At 51.3% G+C, this 10,448-nt stretch overlaps 1 protein-coding gene across 1 annotated transcript; it reads left to right on the top strand.

Annotated features, from left to right (window-relative positions):
- Positions 1 to 33: 33 nt before the first annotated feature.
- Polr2f (RNA polymerase II, I and III subunit F) lies at positions 34 to 9,268 on the top strand. Its single transcript, XM_075959914.1, has 5 exons — positions 34 to 143; positions 2,468 to 2,537; positions 4,694 to 4,824; positions 8,810 to 8,881; positions 9,101 to 9,268. Exons 1-5 carry the CDS (start codon positions 124 to 126, stop codon positions 9,189 to 9,191), a joined length of 384 nt encoding a protein of 127 aa, XP_075816029.1. The 5' UTR covers positions 34 to 123; the 3' UTR covers positions 9,192 to 9,268.
- The last annotated feature ends 1,180 nt before the right edge of the window (positions 9,269 to 10,448 follow it).

Below are 10,448 nucleotides of genomic sequence, written 5' to 3'. Positions count from 1 at the left end.
GCTCCCGGAAGTGATTGCTTTTGGGTCACGGCGCAGGCGCAGACCGCGGGTAGTGCCGGGGGACGACTGAAGCGCGCGGTTCACTCTTGTGCGGTCCCGAGCCGTCAGTGCGGTGAAGGCATCATGTCAGACAACGAAGACAAGTGAGCGCGGGCTCGGAGGGGAGGACTTTGTGGTGCGAGCAGGGCCCTTGGAGCACAGGCTAGCCCAGCTACGGGGTCTGTGGGGGTAAAGTCTTGAGAACTTCCTACTTCCGCGGAGCAATGCTCCCGGGACAGTGCGGAGTTAAGCCCTCTGGGCACCCCCTTTCGGGAAGGGAATGCCGGTGGAGTAGTTTGTGTAGTCGTAGAAATAGGAAGAAGCAATCCAGAGATGGCCTGGGAGGCTGAGAGCAGGCGCGGGCTAGTAACATAAGTGGCCAGAAGTGGGCTGAACTCCGGGTATATATTTATTTTATTTATCTGGAGACCAAATCTCACTGTATACCAGGTGGTTCCACTTTAGTAATCCGTCTTCCAAATGATGGGATTAAAGCGTGAACTACTATGCCTGGCCCCTGGTATTCACACTTACACACAGACATATATGAGAGAGAGATGGTATTCACATATACACATACAGACACACACGAGAGAGAGAGAGAGAGAGAGAGAGAGAGAGAGAGAGAGAGTCTCAGCTATGTAGCCTTGGCTGTCCAGGAACTCACTGTGTAGGCCAGGCTATCCTCAAACCTAAAAAAATCCACCTGCCTCTACTTCCAAAACACTGGGATTTATAGGTCTATGTCACCATGTCCAGCTCCTGGATATATTTTACTTTTTTTTTTTTTTGAGAGAGTCTGTCTACATGGCCCTAGCTGTCCTGGAAGTCACTGTGTAGATCAGACTGTCCTCAAATTTACGGAGATCCGTCTGCCTTTGCCTCCTGAGCACTGGGATTATAGGGGTGTGCCGCCATGCCTGGCTGCTGATACAGTTTAAAAATAGAGCCAAGAGGATTTCCTGATGGCTGCATGTGTTAGGTCAAAAGAGAAGATAAACTATGGGAGTCCTAAAATGGATGTAGCTGTCAAAACTCAGAAATAGAAGCTGGATATGGTGGGCTTACCCCTGTAATCCTAGCACTGGGGGGGCTAAGGCAGGGGGATTGCTTTGAACAGATGTCAGTCTGTGCTGCGTAGCGAGTTCCAGGCCAGCCTCAGTTACATAGTGTACAGAGTGATGCTGTCTCAGAAGCAAGCAGACAAAACGCAGGAAAAATACAGTGAAAGCAGAGACGTGTGTGTCGACCAGGGTTGTGCGGACCCCTAGAGAGGAGGTGGCTAGTGAGTGACTGGGGAAAAGGGGGAACCCAGGAAAGGCTGAGGAGGCGCTCCCCCTGAGTGTGAAGCAGGAGGGAGGAGCCAGATGTGCCAGCTGTTGGATGAAGATGAGTGAGAGTGGGAAGGAGTTAGCAAGGAAAAGATCATTAGTGAAGCTGACTGGTGCTGCCTTTAATCCCAGCACCTGGGAGGCAGAGGTAGGCGGCTCTCTGAGTTTGAGGCCAGCCTGGTCTACAAAGGGAGTTCCAGGACAGCCAGGGCTACACAGAGAAATTCTGCCTTGAAAACAAAACAAAAAAGGTAATCAGCGAGCAGAGCTTGGGGTGTGGTGGAAGTCTTACCTGGGTTAGATTATCTTCTCTTCACAGTCACCTCAGGGGTAGGGTGATGGTGGTAATGTTCTCTGCTGGGAATTAATGCCCGGGGATTTCGTGCATGCTGTGTATACACTACTTTTGAGCAACACCTCCAACCCTGAAGTAAATTTTTTGTTCTTGAGACAGCATCTCCCTATATAGCCCAGGCTGGGCTTGAATTCCTGCGTCTCCTCCTCCATTCCAAATGCTAGGAGTATGGGAGTGTAGCATCACACTCACAGATGTATAGCTTCCCCCTTCCGATGGGGCTCGTCCTGCGCTGGTGACTGGAAGATGGCTTAGTGATTGCCAGCACTGCTGCTTGTCCAGGGAGTAAAAGCTCTGCTCCCAGTACCGTGTTGAGCAATACCAGCTTTAGGAGAATTGACACCCCATTTCTGGCTTCCACAGGCATCTGCACACTCGTGCGTACGCTCACATTCACAAACACATAGGGAAGCAGAGGCAGGCAGAGCTCTGTGAGTTTGGGGCCAGCCTGGCCTACAAGAGCTAATTCCAGGACAGGCCCTGTCTCGAAAAACCGAAGAAAAAAAAAAGTCCTCAGACCAGAAAAGTACATGTTACAGGCTGACCACAGTAGTTCATAGAGAGGGAAACAGTGGTAAACAAGTCCTAGCAAAATTGGGGGGCAGATGGGACAAGATTGAAGGCATACAGCGAAGATTCCCTCATTGAGATTTGCGGTCCCTCCTACGTCACACCCGATACACTGAGCTGTGCCTCTGATTCTGGCAGGTGACACTCTAACCAGCTGTTTCTTCTGGCTTAGCTTTGATGGCGATGACTTTGACGATGTGGAGGAGGACGAAGGACTAGATGACTTGGAAAATGCCGAGGAGGTCAGTAGCCCCCCTCAGCCCTCAACTTCTTGCACTGCAGCCCGGGCGCTAGACAGCGGGGTGGGTGATGGTTACCGAACGGTTTCGCTGTTCCCTTTGCCAGGGACGTGTCTCCCACAGATACAGGCAGGGTTTCTCAGTAACTGTGGAGCCAGTTCTAGAATGCGCTCTGTAGACCAGGCTGGCCTTGAACTCACAGAGATCCGCCTGTCTCTGCTTCCTGAGTACTGGGTTAAAGGCTTGCGCCACCACTACCCAGTTCACAGATACACTCTTAGCCTTTGCATGAGCTAGACCTTAGCTTGGTCTTGGGATTGTTGTATCTTATTATGTATGGGTTTTTTTAGACTTGTTCTTGGTAGATAGCCCTAGAACTCAGCTGTTTAAACCAGGCTGGCCTCTAGCTCACAGCAACCAGCCTGCCTGTGCCGCCTGCATGCTGGATTAAAGGCGTGGGCCCAGGTGGAAGCAGTTTTGCTCCCTTTCATTTGCTGCTCTACCCCAAACACTTCGAATACCTTGGGGCCTGTAGCAAGCACTCGGCAAACAGTTTTTATTTTATTATTATCATTATTATTTTTAATTTATTTAACTTTATTTTCTGTGCATTGGTGTCAGATTACCCTGGAACTAGAGCTACAGATGGTTGTGAGCTGCCATGTGGGTGCTGGGAATTGAACCCGGGTCCTCTGAAAGAGCAGCTAGTGCTCGTAACTGCTGAGCCATCTCTCCAGCCCCCACAATTTTTATCTTTAAAAAAAATAGTTTTTTCGTGCATGTGTACTTGCGTGTCTGTGTGCGGTACACTCACCTGTGTAGTGCGGTGGCGGGGCAGAGGCTGCTGTCAACTGTCATCCTCTTACGGTGTTCACCTTCTCTTTCAAGACGGGATCTCCCTGAGCTTGGGACTCACTGCGTCAGCTAGACTGTCAGTCAGCAAGCCCCAGAAATCTTTCTCTTCTTACCCTCCTGGTTCTGTGGTTAAATACACACACTGTTATATACCCAGAGTCTTACATGGAGACTAAGGATCCAAATTTAGGTCCTCCAGTTTGGGCAGCAAGCTCTTTACTGTCTGAGCCATACCCTAAGCTCGAATTCTTGGTTTCAGAATCCTGTAAACTCTCGTCACAGGCTGTGCACGATCCTGGCAGCAGCCAGTGCTCTGTGCCTCTGTTTTCTCCTCTAGGTCAAGACTCTGCTATCAGAAACCCTTTGCTTAGTACCTTAGCATCTGTGGCTGTTCTGGCGGATTATTATTTGTGTGTGTATGTGTGTGTGTGTGTGTGATGGAATCCAGGTGTATGTGTGTGTGTAGCGGAGGATGGAACCCAGATGTGTGTGTGTGCTTGTTTGCGTGCGTGTGTGTGGAGCGGAGGGTGAAACCCCGGTGCGTGTGTGTGTGCTTGTGTGTGTGCATGTGTGCATGTGTGTGTGTGTGTGTGTGTGCTTGTGTGTGTGCGTGCGTGCATGTGTGTGGAGCGGAGGGTGAAACCCCGGTGCGTGTGTGTGTGCTTGTGTGTGTGCATGTGTGCATGTGTGTGTGTGTGTGTGTGTGGAGCGGAGGGTGGAACCCAGGTGTGTGTGTGCTTGTGTGTGTGCGTGCGTACGTGTGTGTGGAGCGGAGGGTGAAACCCCGGTGCGTGTGTGTGTGCTTGTGTGTGTGCATGTGTGTGTGTGTGTGTGTGTGGAGCGGAGGGTGGAACCCAGGGCTAGCCTGGACAGATATGTGGCAAGTTGTTGCTCGGTATGGGTGGTGACTCTTTCTTCTTACCATGACTGTCCTTGCCACTCGACCCATTGACTCAGTTGTCACCCGTGAAAGATCTGGTGTTTGTGCAACTTCCCGTTTAGGGTGTGCTCATCACTTACAGGACCAGCCTTCTTTTCGGTGGGGCAGCTGGCTCTGGAGTCCTGACCACAGTCTTCTTTACTGCTGGTTTGGAGAATTTGGCAGGTTGGCTGGCTCTTGAAGCCCTTGGAATAGGGACCATGATTCCCACCTATTCCTCACAGAGTAGTAAGGAATGGGGCGTTAGTAAATGTGCTTGGATGTACAGAAAGCGTTAATGGTGGGTGGTGAGTGTCATTGTCATCATCTTCCTCTCTGACCCAAAACTCACCCTGAGATGTCCCCTCTGTTTTCTTCTATCCAGGAAGGTCAGGAGAATGTTGAGATTCTCCCCTCTGGTGAGCGACCACAGGCCAACCAGAAGCGCATCACCACTCCGTACATGACCAAGTACGAGCGAGCCCGTGTGCTGGGCACCCGGGCACTCCAGATCGCGTAAGTGTTGCCCTTTGCTGTCCTCACGTGAGCCCCTGTGTGCCAGGCATTGTGCTGGGCTTAGGGATCCTGTGGTGTAATGTAAAAAATAGGCCATGAAAAGTAACCACACAGGAAGAAAGTGTCAGGAAGAACCCTAGTCAGGCCTGGTGGCACAGACCTGTAATTGAAGACACTCAGGAGACAGAAACAGTGGGAGAATGGGTTCAAGGCCCACCTGGACTATGGGTTCAACACTACTCTGGGCAACTAGCAAGACCCCATCTCAAGCTAGAAGTGAAAAGGGATCTGGGGACATAGCTCAGTGGCAGAGTGTCTGTCTAGCACGTGTGAGGCCCTGAGTTCAGATAATTCCTGTCAGTTTGCTGAAGTGAGATAAGGATGAATTCAGGGAAGGCCATGGTAGCCCTTCAGGCTTGTACCCCTTCCTGTTAGGAGGGAGACTGGCCAGCCCAGTGAGGTAGGGAGGGCCCTTCACTTGGGAAAGCCTAAGAGCAGCAGTGGCTTCTGGGGTCTAGACGGTAGGCAGGCAGACTCAGGCAATCAGTGATTGCTGTAACCTGGAAGAGGCAGAGTTAGTGGAACTCTAGTGGGAGACCTGAGCCTGAGAGAAGCTGCTGGACTTCTGACATGGTGGTATGGGAGAATGGCGGATGCTGCAGGACATACCTGGGAGTTTAGAGAAAACACAGCCAACGGAGCATTCTACCACCGGGTATGTGGAGGCCTGCATGCTGGAGGCATAGAGCTGTCTGCATTCCCTCACTGGTTCACACAGCTCTGGGGAAAGATAACTGCGGTGTTGCCTTGATAAAGGGTTTTGTGTGTGGACGAGGTGGTCTTCAGCCATTCCTCAGGAATGGACCTTTCTTTTCTCTAGCACGGTTGCACTCTTGGCTCCTTTGAGTAAAGTTAGAGCCACCTTCAGGGGTTACGGTCCTATTGGCCCATACTGTCCGTTATGGCACTCAGTGTCTCCATATGGCCATTTAAATTAATTAGTTAATTAAAAAATTGGCCCTGTGAGATAGCACATGTCTTTAATCTCAGCACTCAGGAGGCTGAGCCTGTGGATCTTTGTGACTTCAAGGCCAGTCTGGTCTACGGAGTGTGTTCCAGGACAGCCAGGTTACACAGTTAGATGCCATCTCAAAAACAATAACAAAAAGCCCCAAACCACCACCTCCACAACAAAACCTACCAAAACAAACGAAAACAAAGCAACCCCCTCCCCCCAATAGTGGACGCATCTCAGGAGTCAGGAGCATCTCTGTGGCTCCAAGACAACCCGACTGTCATATTTTTCTTTGGGGCTTTAGTGCACCTTCCCCTGAGGGGTCCATGCCCTCTGGTGGCACTCTGCCTGTTGTGAGGGACAGCCAGGCTGGATCCTGTACATCCGCACTGGATGGGTAACCTTTGCTTAGGTGCTGAATGAAATGCCTGCTTGGATAGCTTTTGATGGGGTTCAGTCCGGCCCACTAGCACCACCTGGTGGCTGATTCGCTCACATCTTGCTAACTGGGTGGGTGATGTGTAGTGGCTGCAGCACAAGACAGTCACTTGAAGCCCACATGTGCACTTGATGTCTATAGATAGGGACACTGATGAACAGATGCCCTTCAGGTGCTCCTGTTATGTATGGGGAGACCAGGCCCAGACAGTCAGGGCAGCCGTGCATGTCTGTACGGCTTTGTATGCAGTGGGCGTTACAGACGGGTCAGGGCAGCCGTGCATGTCTGTAAGGCTTTATATGCAATGGGTGCTACAGACAGGTCAATACAGCCATGCATGTTCTGTAAGGCTTTATATGCAATGGGTGTTACAGACAGGTCAATACAGCCATGCATGTTCTGTAAGGCTTTATATGCAATGGGTGTTACAGACAGGTCAATACAGCCGTACATGTTCTGTAAGGCTTTGTATGCAGTGGGCGTTTCTTTTGTTTTCTTGGTGTTAGGAACTAAACCCGGGGCCTTACGTTCTATTGCCAAACTACACCCCAAGTTTTGGAGACATTTTGTTATTCAGGAAGGACATTTGGTTTCTGCTCTTGGAAAAATTTCAGGCTTTTGAGAGTAGCAGAGATGAGAATATTTAGTAATGAACTAGTCAGTGTTGCTCTCAAACTGGTTGGCCCTAGAGTCACCTGGCAGCTCTAACGGTACAATCCTCAGAACCCTTTCTGAGAAAGTCTCTCCTAGGACTGGAGAGATGGCCTAGCAATTAAGAGCACTTGCTGCTCTTGCAGAGGACACAGGTTTGGTTCCCACCATCCACATGATGGCTCACACTATCTATCCGTCCAGTTCCAAGCTGGGTGGTGATGGTGGTGTGCACACCTTTGATCCCAACACTTAGGTGGCAGAGGCAGGCAGATCTCTGTGAGTTTGAGGCCAGCCTGGTCTACAGAGTGAGTTCCTGGATAGCCAGGGCTACACAGAGAAACCATGTCTTGAAAAAACAAACAAATAAATAAAAAAGTATGTCCTGATGGTCTAGAGAAGACGTGGGCCCTGGCTTTGGTGTGCTTCTCAGTAGCCCTGGATTTATAGGTATAAGCCCGTCCAGGGTAATCAGGGGAGTTGTTCTTAGGGCACAGAACTGGAGGTGCCATCCCCTTGTTTAGTGTTGGGGCCTCTGCTTGGGCCAAGCATTGGCTGGGGACTGGGCCCTCACAGTGGCCATGTGTGGTCCTGGGCCACCAGCAGCTCATGGTCTGCTGTGGACAGTAATCTGGTGTCTTTGGTGCCATGAATGGCACATGTAAACTACAGTGAAGACTGTCATTTCCGGAGTGGGGACACCTGAGCCCTCAGGCTATGGAGAGATGGTGCAGAATGGACAGGCGCCTCAGCTTCTTTTCTGTGGCTGTGACAGAATCCTTGGGGAAGGTTCCTCGCTCCGTACATTTGGCTCACAGTTCTGGGGGTTGGAAGGTCTAAGAACATGACACCTGCACCTGGTGAGACTTCAAGCTGTGTCATAGCATGGTAGAGGGTCACATGGTGAGACCAAATAAGCTGGCTTGGGTTTCTCTTCCTCTTATAAATCCTTCACAGTGGTCCCACCCTCAGGACAAAGGCCCCTCCTCTGTCTGATACTATCATCATGCTAACTTAAGAACGTAGGGGACACTCAAGAACATGGGAGCGGGGAGGCATAAAAGTTTGTTTTGGGTGTGTGGATGGGGGCCAGGCTGGGAGAATGTGACCCTTCTGGGGTTGTTACTGTGAAGGGCTGTGGGTTTGACTGATGTGGTAAGAATGAAGGGCCTCTTCTGATGGAGCATTACGGTTAGATGACTTGAGTGTGTTTCATAGGACACGTCATAGCACAGTGGTTAGGAACACATCTAGACTCTGCCTCTCTGCCTCTGTGTGTTTGAACCTTGAGTAGGTTACTCGCCTTTCTGGACCTCAGTTTCCTCACCAGAAAAAAGTCAAAGTGGGACTCCCCTCAAATGAACAGAGAATGTCAAGGTGGAGAACAGTGAGTGGCGTGGAGTCTTTTAGTCTTCGGTTTTTCCAGTGAGGCAGGGATTATCTTCATTTTTAAATGAGACCATTGGGAGCTGGAGAGATGGCTCAGAGGTTAAGAGCATTGCCTGTTCTTCCAAAGGTCCTGAGTTCAATTTCCAGCAACCACATGGTGGCTCACAACCATCTATAATGAGGTCTGGTGCCCTCTTCTGGCCTGCAGACATACACACAGACAGAATACTGTATACATAATAAATAAATAAATATTTAAAAATAAATAAATAAATGAGACCATTGGGATGTGGACAGAAATCTAGTGGCTTGTCTTTGGAGGCACAATTTAATCCAGTCTGCTGGTCTTCTCTCTGCTTAGTGGTAGCTCCTTGTATACTTCTGCCACCACAGCTGCCTGCCTAGGTGACCTTGCTGGATGAGGAGCAGGACCATAGTCACCTTCTCTGAGCCTTGTTTCTTGTCTCTCCAACCCATGTCTGTCCCTGCAGGATGTGTGCCCCTGTGATGGTGGAGCTGGAGGGGGAGACAGACCCATTGCTCATCGCCATGAAGGAACTCAAGTAAGTCCCTCAGACAGGGGTCCTTCCTCCAGAGCGCAGCAGCAACTCTCGGCCTCTTCATCTGTGGAAGCTGGTGTTTGATCCTGTAGATCTCTGGCTCCTTCATAGTCAAGCCCCCGAGATGAGGGAGGGGGTTTCTGTGACATGTGCTTCTCCCGCCTGTTCCCTGCTGCAGAGCCAGGGCACCCGCCCTTATGTCCTGTGACTTTCCCACCACAGGGCCCGGAAGATCCCAATCATCATTCGCCGTTACCTGCCAGATGGGAGCTATGAAGACTGGGGTGTGGACGAGCTCATCATCACCGACTGAGCAGCGTTGTTGGACTGTGCCGGGCGCCATTTCTATGCCCATTTTATACATGTAAATAATAAACTTTGCCCTTCCTACCCCTCTGCGCCTGCTGTCTGCAGTGCTGCCACCTGCTGCAGAGAGCGGGCCCACATCGAGGTGGCCCTGTGACTGTTAGCTCTTTCTGAAGCACCAGGGACTTGGCCCCGTGGGTCCTCCCATCCCTCCCTCTATCTCCCCATGCACCAGAGTGAAAGCTGCTGCAGGGGAGACACCTCAGCTGCCTTCTCAGCAGACAGATGAGTCTTTGTGCCCAGGGAGCTGGTTGCCATGGAAACCCCCAATTTCCTTTCCAGTGGGGACTGGCTGCAGGGGCTTCTCCCTTCTCAGGAGTATCACAGAGCAGGTCTCATCAAGCCAGCCATTGTTCCTAGGGACCTGCCTGGAGCTCTTATCAAGGACTCAGATCCCCTTTCAGGAGTGGTGCCCTAGCAGGAAGTGTGGGGGTGCAGTGATTCCCCCACTGTCCCCAGGCAGAGCCCTGTTGGGCAAGTCAGCAACTGGAACAAGGACCAAGCACCTGTCCAGCTCTGTCCCGGGCCAGTTCACATAGTGCCCTCCATGGCCATCTCTTTGCTCTGCCACCTTGTGCCTCTGCTTCTCAGACTTGAGCTAGGATGATGTGTTTGCTCTTGGGTTCAGCCTGAGCTCACTCGCAAGGGTCCCTCTTCTGTCTTCCACTTCCCACTCCTTCACATCCTGTGGCAGAGATGTGTGTGGAGCTAGGGATCAGGACGGTGGAGGCAGGAGGCTCGCAGAGTGAGTTCAAGGTCAGCCTGGGCTACATGAGACTTGTCTAAGAATTTGTTTTAAAAGAAGGCATGGACTCTGGCATAATTAAAAGGAAGACCTCTGGTCCACTGCAACTCCAAGGAGTCATGGCACGCCACATGGGACTGGGCACCTGGTCAGGGTGGGAAGGATGTGTGGCCACAGGAGTAGGAGGGTGCTTGCTGCTTTGGATGGTGGTTAATTCTGGGAGTCACAGACTTCGCACCCTACCACCCTCCTCCAAGCCTCTGGAATCCTTTAATCAAGCTGGGTGCTGAAATTTCAGCCCTGAAATGCCGCCTTTGTGCCGGCATCCAGGCAGCCACCCCAGAGTGCGGGGTCACTCTCTCGGCCCATTTCTCTAAATGGTGCCTTTGTTCCCTGCTGGGCCGCTCAGTATCAGATGTGATTAAAGGGAGCTGGAGCTTGGGTAGGAGGGGGCGTTAA

This window comes from Microtus pennsylvanicus, chromosome 2 (assembly GCF_037038515.1).
Source record: "Microtus pennsylvanicus isolate mMicPen1 chromosome 2, mMicPen1.hap1, whole genome shotgun sequence".
NCBI lineage: Eukaryota > Metazoa > Chordata > Mammalia > Rodentia > Cricetidae > Microtus > Microtus pennsylvanicus.
This window is presented reverse-complemented; position numbering and strand designations above follow the sequence as displayed.